The sequence below is a fragment of the Prinia subflava genome, chromosome 4 (assembly GCF_021018805.1).
Source record: "Prinia subflava isolate CZ2003 ecotype Zambia chromosome 4, Cam_Psub_1.2, whole genome shotgun sequence".
Taxonomy (NCBI): domain Eukaryota; kingdom Metazoa; phylum Chordata; class Aves; order Passeriformes; family Cisticolidae; genus Prinia; species Prinia subflava.
The window spans coordinates 13,136,177-13,157,580 of NC_086250.1; the positions used below are offsets into that span (position 1 = coordinate 13,136,177).

Here is a 21,404-nt window from a genome sequence, read left to right on the forward strand (position 1 = left end):
CAAATCCCGGCGGATCCGCGCCCGCCCCGCTCGGGGCAGGGGATGCTCATCCCGGGGCGCGGCGGGACCGGCGCTCGGAGCGCCGTGCGGAGCCCGAGGCGCTGAGCTGGGGCCGGCACCGGGATCCGAGCCCGGGGATCTGGCTCCGGGTCCTGACGGTGTCTGCTGGGGGTCCCGGGCGGAGCCGCCTTTTTCTCGGCGGGCGGGGCCCGGGATGGGACCCGGGATGGCCCCGGGCGGGAGGAGCCGCTCCGGGACGGGCGCTGGGCTCGGGCCCGGCACTGCCGCTCCTGCTTCGGCCGGGGCGGGGCAGGGGTCCCGCCGGGGCTCCGGGCACGGTCCCGCCGTGGCCATGGGGAGCCGGGGCCGTGCCGGTGCCGGAGGAGGGGCTGGGTCGCGGCTGAAGCGGGCGGGACGCGGGCACGGCCCGGGCCGGCCCCGGGACCCCCCGAGGCCGCCGCTCCCCCGGGCATGGGCAGCGCCCCCGGCCCGGCACCCCCGAGGGCACCGCGGGCACGGGCATGGGCAGCGCCCCCGGGGGCTCCCGCGGAATGAGCGGGGCTGGAGCGCTCCGGGCCGGGTGCTGGGGCCGAGCCCGGCGCTGTCGCTCCTGCTCCGGCTCTGCCCGGGGTGGGAGCGGGGCTCGGTCCTGCTCCAGCCCCATCCGACACTGCCGGGTGAGATTTGATGCTGTCCCTTCTCTCCCCCTTTCCCTGTGCCTCACACTCTCCAATGGAAAAACCTGTGGGTGTAAAAAGGCACTGAGAACTGTTTACTCTTTTATTTCCAGAGCACAGGAGATTCTGAGTTGGAAAGAGCCACGAGGATCATCAGGTCAAACAGTGGTAAGTGATTGGCCTATGTGGGGATTGAATTCGGAATCTTGGCTTTCTGAGCACCCTGCTCCAAGCACCTGAGCTGATCTCAGGGTCATGAGGAAGGTCCTGCCTGGGATGGGAATGGCTGCGAACAGCAAGGGAAGCAAATACAGTTTCTCCTTTCCTGGTAATGCTGCTTTACACACCACCCCCTAGAAAGGTTCTAGAGTAGAACCACCTGGTACCTGACTCTTCTAATAACCCTGGTTTCCTGCCCTTTCCAGGATTTACCCAGCAGCTGTAAAGGTTCTCATTCCATGTGCTCTTCCAGGGAGAAATGAGCAGGACAAGTCCTGAAGGTTCACTTGGTCCATGACCAGAGTTCTTCTGGAGAGTGGCAGGGCTGGTTCCCCCTGCAGAGGGGCGTTTCCTGCAGGTGAGTGTTCCCAGCCCAAAGTCACAGCAGCTGCTGAGGCTGGGGCCACTTTCCTGGCCCAGAGCCCTCGGTGACTCCTGCTCACTGCCAGGAATGTTCCTGGGTGTCCCCTCTGTGTGTCCCAGCTGGCTGGGAATGCGGGGTGGGAGGAGGCCGGGAGCCCCAGAGAGGGAAGCAGCCCCTCTTGTCCTGGGGATGTGCAGGGGAGGAGCTGTGCCTGCAGTGCCCTGCCCGGGGCAGCAGCGTGCCAGACACACAGCCCGGGGAGGGCTCTGGCATTCCTGGGCAGCGCTGGGATGGACGTGGATAAAGGGCTGCCTGCGGCTCCTCAGCCGGGGGCTGCTCTGAACAGGCACCCAGAGCTGGACAGAGCCCACCCACAGCCCAAAATTACCCCAGGGAACAGCTGGCATTACCTGGGAATGTCGGCACGGTGTGCTTGTGGAGGGGCTCAGACAGCAATTCCCAGTGCTGACCCCCCCAGAGCTCCTGCACACCCCCAGGGATGTCCCAGCCACCCCAAATCCCCTCCCTTCCAGCCTGGGGACATCATCCATCAGCAGCATTGAAGTCATGGGAATCTTCTCTCACAGAAATTAAACCCCAAGCAATGCCCTCAGAGATGCCTCAAAATAAAAGATGAAATTTTGTTTGAATTAAACTTGGAGTTTTTCAGGGCACCAGCTGGAACTACAGAACTGATGGAAAACTTTCACAGGTGGGTCCTACTGAACGTGCAAACCGAGAGCAGAAGCAATCCCAGTGTTTTTGTCAGAGCTCCTGGAAAGTAGGTGGAACAAAATAAGGTAATTCATCCTCATTTTGTGGTGATCAGGGAAAGATGGAGGGCTTAAGAGCAGAATCTTTCTCTTAAGACTTGTGTAGTCCCAGGTGAATACTGACTGCATTCTGACATATTTAGAAATATGGGAAAAGAACAAGAGATTGTGGACAGAAAGGATGCTTTTTCTCCCCTCTTTAAAAGCTCACAAAAATGACTGATTTTGCAAACAAACACTTTTCCACTCAAGACTTTCCCACCAACTTCATTAAACAGAGGTACATCACACTTTGAGACACCTGTTAAAACAAAATAGTACAGAAATACATTGTATCCTGCTGGTGGTGAGAAAAATGGTGCAAACCAAAATATTCTGTCCTTTACTTCTTCCATTAGAAGCTCTCATACAAATCCCTCTTCTTCCTTTTTTTAAAGTTGTTTATAATACCCTCTCCCTTACATTTTAAAATTTCCAATAATTTCTTTGGGGGCAACTACACTTTCATTGTACCCATCAGTATGGCAGGACAATAACATTACACCATCTTTTTTCATGGCTCGTGTTAAATACAGTACAGAGATATCAAATTACGGCCAGCCACATGCCTTTGGTAAAATTAAGTCTGGCGAGATCACATTTTCTTCAAACTCAGAAAGCCACATGTTGAACCCATGTTGTGTTTTAAAGATCAATTCTATACAAACTTCTTCTTCAAAGCCAAGTTAAACAGCTGTCATCCCCATGCAAAGGGCAATTTCTGAGCTGCTCCAGAAAAGAGATGAAAGGTTTGAACTTCAGAGAAGCTCTTCACATGCCTTGATCTCCATCAGATTTGTGTTTCAGACAGGGTAGAAAGGCTAGTAAATATTCACAAACCTACAAGTCAAAACAGTGATACCAGTGATGAATATTCTCAGTTTTTAAAAAACTTCCTGTAGTAACACGTGTGGCTCATTTAAGCAACTGACGATCCTCTCCTTTGAGACGTTTTTTCCGGGGCTGTACAAAGTCATCGTCCGAGTCGTCGGTAAGTTCTGAATTCTCTTTTTCACTGTGGCTGTTTGGCTGTACAGGGAACTTTCTCTCAGGATAAAGGTTCCTTAGAAGATCTTCAAAGTAGGCTTCGAGTTTCATGCCGGCATCAGCCACTTCTGAATCGGGCTGTTGGGTGAATTAACACCATCAGTGCATCATGGAATAGCTTAGATCACATTAAGGCTCTTAGGTACAAACTACAACAAAGCATCACTCAGCAGCAAGAATGCCTGAGCAGCACAGAGCCCACAGAGCACAAAACCACTGAGTGAGGGCAGAGCTTCCAGCCAACAACCCCCAATGATTTTTTTCTCTGACACACAAAGGTGGTGACCACAGAAGCCACACTGCCTGGGTTCTCAAAGCTATATAAAGATTCTAAGAACTCTTAAATCCTAACTGGGGTGGGAGCAGGGGCAGAGTTGTGTTGTGCTGTGCTGTGAAACACAGATATGCCCTCAGGGTGTTAGAAACTTCTCTAGCTTACAGGTCTTTTTAGTAACAGTGAAAATATTACTTGGTAGACAATGACTGTAATGTGGAAGACTGAGCAGTCCTAAGTCATCCATAGCCACCAGTTCCCTGAAGCAGAGATCACCAGTGCAGGAATAAATCCTAGCTATTGGGGGTGACTGGATGAGAATCCCTTAGAGAAGCCTTTATTTGCACTGTAATTCTCTCTCACTTTGCAGTCCACTCAGAACCTGCATCCCTATTTTACTCCGTTCCCTTATGTGTAGTAGGTGATAATAACAATTAACTTAAGATGCAACTTGAAATCATAAGGTGAGCACAGACACCCCAGATGAAAATCCCACTGAATTTAAGATCTGACTCAAGGAGGACTAAACCAAGTTTTAGATCATAATGCTCCCCATTAACCTATATGATAAAAAATTGTCCTTTTCTTTAGCTGCTGTCCTGCCATTCAGCTGTGTTTGTTACCATCCTCCTCCCTTCTACGGAAAGATCTCCACTGCAGAGTTATCCCAGACCACAGCAGTGTCAAAGCTGATCTATGTTTTCACTGCAGTCTCATCATCAAAGTAAGTTTAATACAGTAAGTTTTTGTATTGTAAGTTCTACCCCCATTACAATTTTCCTGAAAGCAACTAAGCCAACAAAACCTGATAAAGTATCAACTTTTCTCACCTCATTGAATTCAGCACAGTTCCGGAAAATCAGTCTGAAATCAGCCACAAAATCTTCTGGCTTTGTGTAGAATGAATTGGCTGCTTCAAGTCTTTTCTTGATAGTTGATAAGTCCATAGGCTTTTTGATGATTTTATAGTAATCAGGGACCTACAGGGAGAAAAAAAAGTCCAAAAAGCAATGTTCATAATTTATTGTTTTATAAACCTTTAGATTTGAGGGAGTGGGCCAGAAGATAAAAGAATTGCACTTTTAACATACATGCAGATAGTTTCTGGAATACCAGTGCTGTATGACAATTTGTTGGCTAAAATATACTCTTTCCAATGGCTATTTTAAAATCAAAGATAAAACATAAAACCTCCACTAACTACATATAATAGAGCCAATGAGTTTGTTTGGACATTATTTTCAGCTGTAGTCAAATAAGCTATCTATTAAATTTCATTCTCAAGACCACCATAGGAAATAAGTCCTTTGAAATGGTGGCAAATTTCGGAGATATCAATGGTTTTCATACCCAAACTATGGCTGTAGGATTAAGATTTTTTTTCTTTAGAAAGAATAAGAAAGTAAGTAAGAATGAAAACCAGTAGTAATATGTGAGTATTTTTTCCTACTTTCTTCTAACTAGATGCACATTTTTAATACCCGAATTTATTAACACATGACAATAATATGAATAATCAATCAATCTCTTGTGCCATTTCTTATTATTAAACTCTGTGGAATGTTCTTCAGAACTCTTATTCAAATGGAATAACAGCTGCATAGAAACACAGTACTTTTTGATGAACTCTTTCCCCACTGATTTGTCTTGAGGAACATCTTTTCATCTGACCATGGTAGTAGCTCTTTGTATCCTTGAACTTCTAACGCATCCAGGTACTGTTTACCATTTTAAACTAACAAATTTCAAGTCACTAAGCAATTCAATTTCAGTAGTATGGAGTCCCCCAATTCTCAAAATCAGGTAATGTTTAAAACCCCCAAATATATCCCAATTTACCTTCTCAGTGATGTAACTCAGGATATGAAGTTAGCAGTGTTAGAACTTACTTTTTCTAACTACTTTTGAAGTATTAAGTGAAATCAGTTATTGTGGAATTTTACTTGTGAATTTCCTGCCAGCCCAATGCTTCAACTTTTAACTTCCTCCTTTAGACAGTTTGAATAAAACTAAACAGGTTTAATGCACTGAGTGTCTGTGGAATTTGACTTATGATAAGGCACTTTAGAATGCCATTAGAAACATGACAAAGAGGCTGCTAACATAAAATAAAAGAAGTGAGGTACATACTGTGGGAGAAACTGGATCTTGAAAGGCAGGACTCATTTCGTGACAGTAGAGGTATAGCAGCAGTCTTTCACACTTCTGTGTCAAGAAAAACAGATAGCCAAGTAATTCAGGAATCCTACACAGCTGATTCTAAAATGACAAACTACAGAAAATACAGAACTCGGTATTCCCCCTTTTTCTTTGTGTGTACAATTATATTAAACTGGATCTTGAGCCTTGAAAGAGATTCTAAAAATACTTCTGTGTGATTTTATGCTTGCTGATCCCTTATCAGAATCTTTACAGGGCTTATAGCTTCCATTTAATGCAAAATACAAATAGAGCACATGTAAATAATGGTGTGACAGAGTCTGTCCTCCACAAACATAGACTACTCTTGATGGGCAATATGATCTGTCCGGGAGATAAGAACACCAGGTAGGAACTGTGGGAATTGCAGGAGGAGCTGTCTGGATGCTTGCATAATTAATGTATTCCAGAGATGGGGAGTGGTGATGGTTGTCATTGATCTTGGTACACATTGATCTTGGGCCTGCAAAAGGGTACAAAATGCTCCTGGAGAAGGGGCCAAGTGGGCCAGCTCATCTCCAGAGGCTGCAGGGCAGCTTCCAGTGGATCCCACCCCAGCAGGGACACCTGCAGGTACATCCAGCCTGAGGATGGGAACTCTCAGTTTTGGACAGGTGAGTAACAGGTGGAGATAAAATCCTAAGTAACTCCATGGGTGCTTTGCACTTGTGCTTTCTGCAAACCTGCATGTTTCCAGCTGAACCTGTCTATGTTCTAGCCCTTTAGACCTGCTTCTATTAGACATTGCATTGGCAATATTTAAATACAGTGTTAGCAATAAATCTCGTCATAATCACCCACATAATCAGTGTCATACCTCGTGAGCCTGGGAGTCTTGTCTCTACTACTCTTCCATAAATGGTTCTAATGTAGACTAAGACCCCAAATAAAATACTAACTTCAACGTATTTACACAAGTTGCCAACAGAAAACAGGTAAAATACTGTCAAAAGTTTCTAACACAGTTCAAAATTGCTTCAGCTTAGAAATTTTAAATACTAATTTTACCCTTACCCTGCGGTCTATGGGTGCCAAACCCACGGTGTCTTCCAATTTTCTTTTTTCAGAGCTGTGAGCAGGTTTATCACAGTCATACTCCACTTCTGGCTTGGACAAATCCCGACAGAATGTGCAAATCCACTCTCCACTAAGGAAGACAAACAAACACATTGACCTCAGTCAGGGAGCACTCCTCTGCCAGAAGGCTTTCCACATCTTTCTGGGTAAATCCCTCATCTCTGGGATGGGTTTTCTGTGCATCTCAGTTGTTTTCTTGGTGGTACAAAAGGCTGTAACAGCCAGCAAAAACACTTTACTACAACTTTGTTTGCTCTTAGTGGCACTGGTGTCATTAATGGTGTCCTAGCAGAAAGACAGGCACATGGTCTCTACCTGTGTCAATACTGAATTTTTTCACTTGAGCTCACAGGATTTAAGGACAGCACCATGCAGAGCCCTGTACAACCATAACTATAGAGAGACTGAAGGAGTCAGATGGGCTGAAGAGCAGGAAAAGTGTCAGCATTATATCGTGAGAACTACATACCCTCTACAAACTTGATCACATTACTAATCTGTCGGAGTCTAGAATATCCCTCTGGCCACCCTGGAGGGTTTGGAGACCAGACAGGGGGGTCTGGGATCTGTACAAGGGGGTCAACCAGCCTCACACAGAGGCCAGGAGGACACTGCCTCTGATCCCTGTCCACGGGAGTGAATGCCCACATTGTATGAAGAATCACAAGCTGAGAGAATTCAAAATAAGTAGTATTTAGTTTATCATAGAATGTAAATGAAGAATCTAGGATTCTCAGTATATGGGGTTGAAGAGGCAAGATGGAGGAATTGAGGAGTGGCCCCTGTGCTCCTTGTTCCTGCTCTCGTCCCCCATTTGCTGCTGAGCTGGATCTCAAGGATTGGTTTAGAGTAGAAATGACACATTAACATAGGTAGTAAGTATTGATATGATTCTGTAAATAAAAAGTACGTTTTGGATGGTGGTTGGATCAGAGGAATGGTACAAAGGGTCTGGGACCCTCTGATCAGCCCCAGTCCGCCGCGTGTCCTGCTCTGCTGGGGACGCCTTGCAGAGCTGAGAAAGAACTGAGATAAGGTACCCTGCCAGGGAGGCCTGGCAGAGCTGAGAAAGAACTGAGATAATGAAGAATAAACAACCTTGGAAATGTGCACTGGCAGACTCAACTTGTCGTCTCTACCTCTGGTGTGAAACACTTAGGACAAAGAGAAGACTGAAAACCTTATTACCTCTGGGAACAGCAACCCCGAGGAGAATCTCAGGGAAGAGCAACCCTGAGACTAATCTACAGAGATGACCACAGACAGGATTCTTTGTAAAACTGAAAATATTTCACTCCCTAAAACTTTCAGATGTTCATGATTTTACCAGTTTGTATAAGACAATACTGGAGATTTCAAGGTCAGCATAAGATTATATGATAATTAGTTCTGCAAGCTCTGTCCACTGATTGTTGAATGCAATTCATGAACTTGAAAGTTTAGAAAAAACTATGAAGAGTCTGTGTTTTCAATATAGTTCTCTACAAAAAAAAAAAAAGAAACCTGCAGGCTTGCAGATCACCACCAGAGGGCTGAATTGTCACACAATAGACAGAATCCAGCAAGAACCACTTATGAGATCAACTGCATGTATTTACCCAGAGATATGTTATTATAGCAAGCAACCCCACAAAAATGAGAACAAAAATCTGACACAGCAGAGGTCAGGAAGAAACTTCAGCTCACTGTGCTCTGGAGCCCAGGAACAAATTCACCCGCAGCAATACACACCTTTACAGATCTGAATAGTTGCTATCAAAGTGGCTTTTGGCTCCCTTGCCCTCAGACATCACTACCTCAGTTTCCACTGAACGATCCAGTGAAAATGAAGCATTTAAAAGGCTTGTTATTGACTATTTAATTTTAATAGAAACCAAGTCATGTAATGCATAGTTATCTACCTGCTTCATGATTTTGTTTCCTTGCCAGAAAGAATATTCATTTTAGAAGTGCTTACTGTAACCTTACTGTGTTTTTCTTATGGCATAAAGCTGTAACATAGCATTGTTTTAATAAAAAAAAACCCTGGAATTTGAAGTTTCAAGAAGTAAGAGTGACATTTAAAGCAAAAGTGACATTTAAAAGAAAGATATACTTCCACGAGCATGCATGTTCAGAGTAGCACAGAGATATCAATGTGCTAATCTAAGTTGCTATCCAAATGTTTTACACCAGTAAACTGTGCTGGTATTTAATCAGAAAACCCAATATTTATAAAAGCATTAACCAATGAGCATGTTATGACCAATGTTTTTATCCTTTAATACAAAGAAGCTTATTGCATGACATTTGCAAGCTGGGGCATTGCAAAATGCCGTTTATTTTAATCAAAGACACTAATTCCAGAAGCAAAGGCTGGTAATGCTTATAACAATAATCTATTTAAGACTCTGTTTTGAAAGTCAAGAAACTGTGCAGTGGTTTTGTAACAGCCAATCAAGAAAGCTTAATGCTTGTTTCAACACTGACTGAGATGTTATAAAAGATGTCAGTCACTACACATCCCATGCTTGGAGCATAGCCATGTTTAGCACTGAAATAATATATTTAATACTATATTAATTCAGATTTTTCCTGTAGACATTTCTCAATATTTCTTGTTATTTTAAATCATTATTATTAAGAAATATAACTACTTTTAGTTACACTTAAAATATTTTATGAGACTGGTAATTCTGTGTCCCTGTTTAGTAACAGATACCCTGGATGTGATCTTGCTTATTTGTCAAATAAGTGAAGAGTGTTACTAGATTTTGTAGAAAAATACACAGTAAAGCTGAAGTTTCATGAAAATTCAGATTTTTTCCAACTAATAAAACTCCTGCATACAAGACTTTAAAAAAGACACAACTCTTCCTCTGAGACTGAAACTTATCCTGGGTTTCACAACACACGTCTAATGTCTTTTCGTGCAATTTTCGATGGAATTGAAATAGTCAATTACCTTGGAAAGCTCATCAGTGTAGGGACATGACAAGAAAGATGGAACACTTTGGGACACTTCTCACAGCAGAGGAGCTTCCCTCCATTTTGACACACAGCACACCAGTCTTCATTGGGGTCATCCTCTTTTCTGCCCTCGCCAGCGTGGGAGGATCCCATCCATGCTGTTTTCCCAGGGAATGTGCTCTGCAGTACCCCTGGCTGGTCATCTGTGCTGTCTGGTGCATCTGTTCTCAGCATGGCTTCATCAGAAGTGGAGTTGTGACTGGTGTCCAGCAGCAAGGAAGTAAGGATGGACTGCAGGAAGAAACAAAGGAAGTGAGATTACAGTATTTATGTGAATTTACATGACCCTAACAATGTGCAAACTGACCTAACAGATTTACATACCAGCAGCCATACAACTTGCAACATGCATGCGGAAATTACCAACACACTATAACACAGGGAAATGAACACAAGAAATTAGCCATGAAAGGCTATTTACTGCTCCACCAATAAAATAACTTATCTCTGATGGCCCAAAAATCTAGTACCTTGATACAGATATTCCTGTTTCCAGATATTCCTGGAAACACTTCCTAGCAGCACCTGAAACTTTCACCTCTGCAAGCCATTTCTGGATTTCCCAGGTTTTCAATGGATAAAAGGTGTCTGATCACACCAGTTAATTTAAGTGGCAGTAGGGCTAGTTTGATTTTAAATTTCACCTCTTCTTTTATTTAGCTTTTTCGTTTTCTCCTGAAACAGTTCCCAATAGAATAAAAATAAATTATTTTAGTCTCCATAAATACAAGACACCCCCAAGGAGAAAGAAGATCTTTGTAGCTGTAAATATTACATTCCGAGGCCGGGACTCCTCCTCCGTCTCTTGCTTCACCACAACAATTGGGAAATCAAAGTTCTCCTCATTTGATGCGCTTGACTCCTGTTTAATTCTGATTGGCTCCAACATAACAACAGGGACTTTGTGTGTAGAATCAGCTCCTGGTGGTCTGCTGGAGGAGCCAGAACTGTAAGTGACAGGAAGAGGCAGGGAAAAAAAAGAGGAAATTAGGAGTCAGAACTGGACACCTTTTGTACACTGATGCTTTCCAAGACCTCAGGATGTTAATCTGCTCTGTTTCTTTGAATCTTGAATAGTATTCCCTTTATGGAATGCAACACTCAAGCTTATTTCCTTTGAAGTATACTGAAAAAGCATTACCAAATGGGAAAATTTTAATGGTGCAGCCCCAAAACTAGAGAATTACTCATGGTTTGACCCATTAGTGCAAAATTTGCCAATAATCTGTTTCTTTCAGATCATACACAAAAAGCACCTCCACTGAACACTGTAAACCACACAACTGAATGCAGCAGATAAAACACATATTGACATTATCTTAGAAAACTTTCTTAGAGCCTTGCAGCTCTACCAAAACTTGGACCCTACTTTTAGAATTAGATGTATCTTTTTTCATGTATTTAGTCCTAACAGGATGAGATAGGACAATCAAAATTTAAAATACCTGCTTATTTTTTTAAATAAAAATGAAGAATTTAAATCTAACAAAATGAATTAGAGCAGCAGCATATCTAATCACATTTTTAAATACAAGTAAAACCATTTAAATTGTTCATTTAAACTGTTTGTAAGAGTCCTTCAGAGATTTTGCCATGTAAATTGAATAGAGCAAAAGGTATTCCAGATTAAAAAGCACCTGCATTTCCAACTCAAGTAGGATGAATCTGATTTTTCCCTGCATGAAAAATTAATCTCATGTCAGATGTATGCTCTAATTTATTGCAACGCATTAACGGATCTGCACTCTTCAAACACTGTGTAAATAGATTTGTTCATTAATATTCCATCAGTAAGGGATAAAAACATTTGTGTAGACTCTCAGTAGATATCTAGTGCTCACTTATAACTGTATTGCAGCAGAAAATTCTTTGTAAACCTCTTTGTAACATCAGTTCCTTAAATCTGAAGTAATTTATAGTTCCACAAGGGCTTTCAATGTGCACCTTTTTCCTTTAGTTGATTTTTCTGAACTTAAAACCTAATTTATAAATGGTATTCTTTTAATAATGCCAACCTAGCCATCACTTACAGAGTCAAAACACCTTTAGATGGTCTGTTAATACATTACAAATGAAATTACTGCTTTTAGAATGCAAAGAGAGCTGAAACAACCATCGAGCCTGACCAGTTAACAGAGGTGAGACAAATCTACATCTTTATGCAGTAAAGAGAGAAGAGACTGAGGCATGTTCTGTGGAGGTGGAAGTTACATTTTCTTCTCACACTCTTTCCTTACCTCTCTCTGCTGCCAACACTGGAGGCACTGGGTGAACGAATTGGAGGGTGTACATTTGTCACACTGACTCCTCCTAGGACAGAACGATCAGATTAGAACAGAACACAGGTCTGTGCCCAGTCTGAGATACCACTCAGAGAAGCACACACGTTTTGGGGAAAAATTCTCCTGCAGTGAGAAATATCTCATTTAACACATCTCCATGAAAGGATGAGAGGCATGAAATAATAGAGGGAGAAAGAGGCCTAAGAAAGGGTCCATTACATGCAAGCAGGCTGATAGGTGACTACCTCTGTCTGGCTGACCTCTCCACCTGATCACTGCAGCCTGTTTTGTCTTATTAAATTCAGGCAGATCTCTCAGAACTGCCGGGAAACTTTGTGCTGGTGAGCAGGAAGAAGTCTGGTGGACAGACACGGGAGAGACCAAAGGTCTGGGGCCCAGAGAGCCTTGTGAAGCAGATTGCTGAGCAGCAGCTCTGAGCAGCCTGAGGGGGCTGTTTGTGCTGCCTGTGAAGGCATTGCTGTCTCTGCCATCCTGCTGGAATGTGGGACCATCACACGAGCACATGAACATTGCATGAATGCTCCCTGGGAATTCCCACTCACACAGCCTTCCCACAGCTCAGCTCAGAAAATGGGAGCAAGGAGCAGCTGCTGTGGGCCACCAGCACGGTGACAGGAATCCCCTGGATCCTCCAGGTGCACCACATTCAGCCACCCATCACAGTAACTCCTCTGGTCATCCTGTGTCAGTGCTGCACTACACACCCAAGGCACCATTTCCAGTCTGCTCTCATCCTATCTCACTTTCTCAAATACCTGTCTCTTACCAGAGCTGCTAGGTCTTAATCTGGTGTACCCCTGAGAGTGTCCCTTTCCTATGGATTTCTATCCAATTTGTTAAAATCCACTCTTTTTTTCCTTCCGCTCTGTTTTCAAGATCTGGATGGTTAACTTTGTATCACAGTTCTAAAATATTATCTGAACTCTACCTCCTGCTAGGAGTTTCTACAACTTTGCCTTAATTTTATTTCTCATCTTTCATATAAAACAGAATTAATTCTGATGTCAGTGTTAACATTGCCACATTAGATTTTTCAATTGCACCACTGAAACAGAAAATTGCATCACATTCAATTACCTGAGAGGCCTGGTGATGGTACTGAGGAATTTGGTGACTGCACAGTTCTGTTTGAAGGGGGTTTTGGCTGATTCTGCTCTACAGTGCCATCCTTCCTCACAGCAGTATCCAGTGTGATGTTTCCTGAACAATCAATCTAAAAGGTGGGGAAGCAAAGGGAAGCAGTTAGTCTTGGGAAGGGGAAAAAAACCCCTCCAAAACAACAAAAACCAAACAAAACCAAAAAGTCTCTGCCATACTGTTATTTTGAAAGCGAAGATCAAAATGCATTTCACCAAAGTTTACCCATCCAAAAGTGAGATGGTTACTTTAAAACATATCATCTTGCTTTCCCTAAAAAGAAAATGAAATGGCCAAATCCAGACAGTGATTTATTTTAAGAACAGATGAATCTGTAAGTGCCAATTTTTCTCCACAAGCTACAGAGAAAGCTTAAATGAAACAGGGAGCTTTCACACATTGTAAGTTTATCTCCTTCTTTGGACATGCTCACATTAAATACTCTCGAAAAGATAATACACAATACACAAACTACCCCTTAATCCACTGGTGTTTAATAGGACTGGGAGAAACTCACAGGATACTCAATCCCATCTGTCCCACAAAGCTTCGGGACAGGAGCCATGAACATTGACTCAAAATGGAAACAGCAAACCAACACTTGCTCTTTCCACCATGGCTCAGACCAGACAACTGAACTTTATTCTAGTGGCTCCCAATGCAGCATTCTAACTTTCCATATAAACTACGCGTTCTGGTTTGATAAGGAGGAATGACTTTTTGAAATGTTTGGTTTCTTTCAATATGTAAGAGAATGTTTGGTAATGTGTATCCAAAGTGGATGCAGCAGCTTTGAAAAGGTCAGCACATTTACAGTGATTTGGGCCATGTACCTTAAAAGCATAAACTCAGTCACACACAGGTAGAAGAGTTCATAATCCTGTGCACAGAAATAAATATGCTAAAATGTCTCATAGACTCAGCAGTTTTATGACCATGTTGTGTAGTTCCCCCTTTAAGTCTGACAGACACTGTGACTCTCTAGTCTGTGTACTCTATTTTAATAAAGAGAACACACAGTATATAGGAAAAAACAAAGCACAGATGGGAGATAATAGCAAGCTATGACTAGAAAAGCATGACACTTCAGATTTCTACAAACCTGAGACCACAGAAAAGAGGTCAGGCAGTTATGTGGAAAAATAAAGTCACCTGACTGAAACCCACTAACTCTAACATGGACCTGTGGCAAACATGAACCATTCAGGAGAAACTATAGAAGAGAAGCTTAGAAGGTTAAGAAATTATGATCTTACTATGCTCTTTCTATCACCAGCTAGAGGCATGTTAGAGAATACATGAAGAATATATGAAGAATGTATAATATCTTTTCCTTTACAAAAGGAAAAGATGTAAGGAATATATCCAGTATGCAGACCATTAATACCAACCCAAGATAGCTCTTTCAATAAGTTAAAAATAGATTTAAAAATTGTTAAAAATCTACCAGAAATGCCATCAGCAAACCACTGCTATCTATGGACACTGGTAAATGAACTAAGCTAACACATTTTTGTAAGGGTCATTTATGAGGGCTGCAGAAAAATATGCATCATACAAATAAGTCCAATTACAACTACAACTTGTAATCCTGTTTTTCTTAGTTGTCCTAACAGCTGTCTCCCAGAACCGTTCTAAGTATTTCCAGCAACGTGCAGGCAACTCTGCATTGTTTGTTTCCTAGAACTGTCTCATTTTGACAGAGAGAATTCCAGTCTAAAAGGTTTGTATTTCTCACAAACATTAAGACTTTAAAACAGAAGACGTTGCCTCTGTGTTACACTTACATCAGGGAGAGAGGGCAGGTTATAGGAGCTGCCCACTGGGGAACTCAAGTCTATCACGGGGGGCCCGTAACTCTTCCCATCACTCCCAGCAGCACTGGTCACTGTGGGGCTGGATGGAGTCGAAGTTGTGCTGCTTGCAGTTGAAGGGGTGGTTGAAGTTTGTCCACTACTGATCTGCCACTAAAAAAGAAAGGACAATAATCCACAATTCAGCATTTTTTTTCTTTGCAACAGGTCACATCTACTGAATATACTGACAAAACCAGCAGCTTAGCTCAGGAAGCTGAATTCAAACATAAAATCCTGATTTACTCTGAAGTTATCTCATTTCAAGAACCAATCTCACAAGACAACAGAAGATGACACATAGTTGAAAACTATGAATAGAAGAAATGAATGCAAATACTTAAATTCAAAGCTATACCTCAGCGTTAAGTATCTATTAATATTTCATGCTGCATTGACAGTGTTGGGGAAATGTAGCAGTTTTTGTGAAATAAAAGCATTACAGGTAATAGGCTGAACTGCTCCAGTGCTTTACCAAATAAATGGCTACAGTGTTACCCAGATGCCTTGAAGTCTTTCATGTTGTGCTTCCCTTAAAAACACAAAGTCATTAAGAATTTGAAATGCTGATTGGACCTCCATCCATATATACATTTAACACCATGATATGAAGTGCATAGTCAAGTCAGACCAAATTTCTTTCTCATTTAGATATATGCAGTTTTCAATGACTTTAATGGAATTTCCTGGCAACTGCAGGCAAAATCTGACTCTGCTCAATTCCTTTTTAGTCAGTCATTCTATTTACTGGCCTCTAGTTGCAGACAGACATTAGTGAATAATGAGTTATCTTGAAAGAAAGGCTTGTAGACAGGCCAGTCTCTTCCAGAGACATAGAATAGAAGTGACTTACTATTTATTCTCCCAAGTTCTCTTAGATATTGTACCTAACATCCAGAACACACATGATGTGTTTATTTCTGCCCCAGTTCAGCTGCTGATCAGCTGGGTGCATTCATCAGTCTCAGCAGAGGCCCCACAATTGTGGACTCTCTTTTCTCCCCTCACCTGTTCAGACTGGCCATACTCTGGGGAACCATGGAAGCTCTAGCTTTTTAGTCAAGGTTTTACCTGGTTCCTGGTAAAGTCACTATCATCAAGCTCAACTGGGATTTTCTGATTTGTCTACTCACCCACTAGAGGATAGAGACCATGGCCACACTAAGTTTTGCATAAGTGGTCAGAAACCACAGTAACAGTAGGAGAATGAAACATCTACACAGCACACACAGTGGTTCACTTCCCTAATGCTAAGAACTGGCAAGAAGAAAGCAACTTGACAGTTACCTCATTAAGAAAAGTATGGGTATCTTGTCATTGAAAAATAATGCAGACTGTTTTAATTGAAAAGCACTCTAGAAGTACAGTATAGAAGATATATAAGGCACATTTGATGTTTGATTTCTGAATGGAGAGTGAAAAGGGAAAGATGCTCTACCTGTTTTATAGCTTGCTGTGCCAAGAATGCCATTTGCAATGGGTTGGGCTTTACTGCTGGCCTTGGTAGGTTCTGGTTTTGGGGAAATCTCATCTGTTGTGCAGGAAGAGCTGAACCGTTGGGCTTGGGACTATGATTCTGAAAATGAATCAAGCGCGGAGGTGCCTGCATAAAAACCATAAAAACAGTTCTGCAAGTTAGCTGAAATCTGCTTTATTTCCACACATTTTTTACTAAAAGGTCCTTTGAACTTCTGAAACTCCTCATAAATTATATGCAAACAAATAGTACCACACCATTCATCTGAATGATCAAAAGCAATTTCAGTGTTAAAACTTAGCGGACAGTTTTGAATTATTTTCCTATATGAAGAGACACAACAGGTGCCAGTGAGAGTGCTTCCAATTTTCAAAGACTGGTAAGAGAATCATTGGGTATTATGCAAAATAGATATAGCAAAAAAAATTAATTACATTAACTTTTTGATCACTTGACAAAACAACAAAAATGTTCCTAAGCACTGTATGTGGCTGGATACAACAAGATTTTACATTTTTAAAGAATAAATACAGGCTGCGTGCTACCATACATTTTGCAAGGCAAGTTTAAAATGCCCATTTATTTCTCAGTAAAGAAAATGTCCTCTAAACCTGTCATCCACATAGCTCCAAGCTGAAGATTAAGATATCTGAAGTTATGCATTTAGATTTATGTTCTTACTTTACTTTCTCCTTCAGTGCCCTGGAAAAAAAAGGCTCTGAAAGCATTCCTAACTTACCTGATGAGAAGCAGGAGGCTGTTGCATGGCTCCTGGCATTCTTGGGTTTGACAGAACTGCTGGTCCTGCCCTGCGTTGAGCTTGCTGTCTCTGAGCCATGACCTGCTGCTGCATGTGCTGGAGGCGGAGCTGGGCTAAGCTGATCTGTGTTGGGAACTTGGAGAGCTGGTTGGGAGGTAAGCTGCCTGCTGGCTGTAAGCTGGGTTCCATCACAGGGCTCTTGGGCACATGTGGTGGAGTTTCCTTATCTTCAATTACCAAAGAACCTATTTTAACCAAAATAAATAAAATCAACACTCAAGTATGGCAGTTAGCAGAAATGCCATCACACTGTCAGCAACATGCAACTGTCAGCAACATGCAGTCTGACTAAAACTTAAACCATTTCTGAAGTAACTTGTTTCTTTACTCAGACTTTATTTTTCTTTACTAGTTCTGATATCTAGCTTATCTACAGAAATTGAGCATGTCTGGTCATAAACAAAATGGCCTAAAGGTTGTGGTTTCTGAAACTAGATAGATAATCATGATTTGGTTTTATTGATCACTAAAACCCTTACAAGAACCCCAGTGCTGGTCTAAAGTGCCATTTCTATTGTAGCACTTTTCAGGATGTAAGGGATGGTATTTCAGAAGTTCATTAAATAAACATACACAAGAAAAAGAGCCCACCAAACACAGGAAAAAGTCAACTCATGAGAAACATCTCAGCTGAGCAGCAGTTCAGAGTTATCACCACACAAGCTGACAAGTGGTTGCTGGAAACATTTTTCACTTTCAATTCCTGTCTCTAAGAAAATTATTTATAAAGAAGGAACTTGGAGAATTTCCTTGCTACCATCCAGTGTCCTCATGTCTGGGAAAAGGAGCTTGTTTGCCCTAAAGAACTGCCGTAACACTTTCTTCCTCTGACATTGCAGAGAATCATACATTTGCACCTCTGCACACTGAGAGAGCACTTTCTGAGGAAAGGCAGAAAATGTCCCACAGATATCTCACAAAGCCTTCTGCACATGACAGAAAAACAAAAATGCCCACCAAGATAACAGTGGAGAGAGACAGGAAGCCCAGTTAAAATCCTGAAAGACCTCTAAATCCTTTAAGTCCTCCTGCTAAGGTGTTGAGTTCCCAGGGTGCTTATCATTGTGGCTGAAAGCTGTCCTATGGGAAGGAACCTGGGAGTGCTGGCTGACAGCAGGAACTCTTTCTCTGGATGTGAAATGGGGTTAAAAATTGTGTTCCTTGTTTCAGATGCCACAAGTCAGAAGTATTGACCAGAAAACTGAAAGCTGCTATTTTCACCATCACTTATACCATTCAAACAAGATAAGTTTGTTAATACTTACCATAGTAATCATAAATAATACTTTTCCCCATGAATTGCAGTTGAATTGTTTTTCACAGTTAGGGAAATACATTTAGGAGAGTAAACGAAGAAATGAATAGTGCAGAGGCTATCATCACAAAAAGAAAGCTGCTTTCAAAACAGGATCAAGACACCAAAGCACTAATAAAAACTTATCATACCTAGATTGAAAATATTCTGAGCCCAGAAGCTAGGATCACAGTGGAACTGGATGGTATTGTTAGTTACTGGGGAAGGATCACACCTTGCTCGGAGGAGATACCGTAGTCGATACGTAATCTAGAACAAGAACAAAAACAAGGGCTGTTTTTCCTCTGGGGCCAGAGCCATCTATCTGAACAGCCCAAAAAACCCAAAAACACACACACAACCTCCCACCCCCACACCAAAGAAAGCAACGAATCAAAAAACCCCACCAACAAAAATCCCCTGAACAAGCCCCTAGAGAATTGAGGTTAAAGACAGAGAAACCTGTCCAAGGTACAAATAAAGAGGTATTTTTAATATCTTTCCCTTATTCCTAAAGTAGTTTTAAAAGAAGTTAATTACAGCCTGAAGAAAAGTAACAAATTCTTCCCTGTAGAAATAGATATCTTCTAAAAACTTGGCCATTATATTCAATGACTTTAACTACTTGCAAGTGAAGTTCAGATTTACATAACCATTGATGGTTTTTCCCCCACAAATCTATTTTAGCCCATTCACTTCTCTTTCCAAGTATGCCATTCGTTTGGCAACAAGTATGATCACAGGGAATTTTCTTTTGTACTAAATTTAAGTTTTCTTCAGACAGCCAAAGAACAGATTCTTATAAACTGTCTTTGAAAACTCAGATTCACAGATATTTCCAGATTTTTCCAATGCCTTGGTTCCAAAGAACTGGACTGTGATTACACAAGAGAATATTCTACCAAATGCTCACAATTTATCTAGTTCCTAGAAAGAAAATGTTGTCTTGCAGTTGTTTCATTAGAAATGTCAGGAACTGATGTACCAAAATATAACTGGCACTAATTTTAGAATCACACACAGATCCTGAAAAAAACAAAACATTGGGTTTTTTTTTGAGTGACAGATTATTTCCTGGAAAACAAATAAACTTGGTGAAATCATCTTAACTGTTTAAAATTATACAAGTTTGGCGCTTTTTTTTTCGCCAGAGGAATTTTGTAAGGGCTTCCAGTGAACAAGTTTGTTCTTTCAGTTTTAGGCAGGCCAGTTTAGGACCATACTCAAAAAACATTTAATGTGACTCAAGACTTTTAAATGACCATGGAAAAACTTTAAGTGCATCACTACTATTTTGGATAGAGATTTCCTTAGGATTTTTGTGTACACTACCAGAATCAAGTTGGTGACAGTACAGAAATTCTAGACTTTTGTCCTGTTACAAGTACTGGTCACACACAGTTCTTGTCACAGTTTGCTCCACTATTTTCCTATTGTGAACACACATGTATTGTAGATAAACTCCTGACTGGTTACCTTTTGTTGGTAGTAGTGGAATGTACAGCCTGAAAGAACAGCCCCAAGCTCTAATCCTGCCTGTAAGTCTGATGGGCATTCCTTCCTCTCTCCTGGATATGCTGGAGCAGAAGTATCACATGCTTCTCTAAGCAAAACTGCTTGGAAATAGATTTTTCCAAGTGCCCACAGACAGGTTATCTACTCAACTCCCAAGCAGCACCAACTTTCTAAAGCTCAATCTGTTCTTTTGAAAAATACTTTTCATTTCCTGAGGCTTTCTGGGCTAGATGGTCCTTTCATCCAGCTGCCTAATGTTTATATGATTAAATGCCTGAAACTCAACTTATTTTCTTACTCATGTAGTAGAGTCTTGGTGGCAACACTAAGCAATCATAAACAACATGACTCAGTTTGATGTCCTTTTTCTCTATTCAATTAAAAAAAATATTACTGGCTGAGGCAGTATAAGGCAGACCAAATGAATTTAACTACTTGAAGTTGATAAAAACGAGTAATATTCTGCTATAGCCTGCAGCATCAATAGTGGGTATATTAAAAAAAAGAAAAAAACACCACCAAAAACCAATGGCAAACCCAAAACAAATATCCTGGTAGGTTATCAACTAACCAATGAGAAAATGAAGAAAAAAACTTTGTGAACCAGTTTCTAGGAATTGAAAAAAAAAAACCATCTAGTATCTTTCCTCAACATTGCCCCAGATTTCTGCTATCAGGCAAATACAGTCTGGCAACCTTTGGAAAAGTCAAGTTAGGATTTTGGTTTGTTTTTTCCCTTTCAAATTTTCTAGGATTTCTGTTCATGATGAACAGTCAGCTTAGTGAGAGAATATGCACTCAGACCTTCAGGGTCCTTATAGCAATGAAATACTTAGCTTTGTAATTGTTTGTAAGGACAAACAAAAGCCTTAGTTTAATTTTTATCAATTTTGAAAGACTTTCAGTGGGAGATGAACCTGACAGAACAAAGACATACAATAATATTTACATTAAAATGCTAGATACCAGACACTATGATATACAAATACTGTTTTTTTATGGACTCAGATGCTGTAGCAAGTATTGTAAAGAAGACAAATGATGATGTAGGACACACAACATTTTTTCCCAGTGTTTCATGGCTTTGAACCCAGAGAAAAGGAGCTGTTTCTACTTCTGCAGATTTACAATACCTCTATGGTGGTGTAAGAGGAGAGAACCATGGCCAGATAGCTAAATTAATAGAAACATTCTGTACTTACGTTTAAGAAAAAAACCACAAAAACTATGTATAAATATTGCAATGAGAAGATAATCATTAAAAATTCTAATACCCTAGTACTCCTGACAAGCGTATGCAAGCATATCTGAGTCAACTCTAGGTGAA

General features: G+C 41.4%; 1 protein-coding gene across 1 annotated transcript in view; it reads right to left on the reverse strand.

The window, feature by feature from the left end:
- Positions 1-2,284: 2,284 nt before the first annotated feature.
- Positions 2,285-21,404, reverse strand: part of TRIM24 (tripartite motif containing 24) — a 56,164-nt gene continuing 37,044 nt past the window's right edge. Inside the window, exons 8-19 of the mRNA XM_063395553.1 lie at positions 18,715-18,832; positions 17,188-17,453; positions 16,410-16,574; positions 14,906-15,085; positions 13,059-13,194; positions 11,916-11,988; positions 10,454-10,625; positions 9,614-9,909; positions 6,607-6,739; positions 5,524-5,598; positions 4,224-4,373; positions 2,285-3,197 (exon numbers count right to left, since the gene is read on the reverse strand). Of these exons, the coding sequence (XP_063251623.1) occupies positions 2,988-3,197; positions 4,224-4,373; positions 5,524-5,598; positions 6,607-6,739; positions 9,614-9,909; positions 10,454-10,625; positions 11,916-11,988; positions 13,059-13,194; positions 14,906-15,085; positions 16,410-16,574; positions 17,188-17,453; positions 18,715-18,832 (1,974 nt within the window). The 3' untranslated portion in view covers positions 2,285-2,987. The remainder of the gene's footprint in view (positions 3,198-4,223; positions 4,374-5,523; positions 5,599-6,606; positions 6,740-9,613; positions 9,910-10,453; positions 10,626-11,915; positions 11,989-13,058; positions 13,195-14,905; positions 15,086-16,409; positions 16,575-17,187; positions 17,454-18,714; positions 18,833-21,404) is intronic.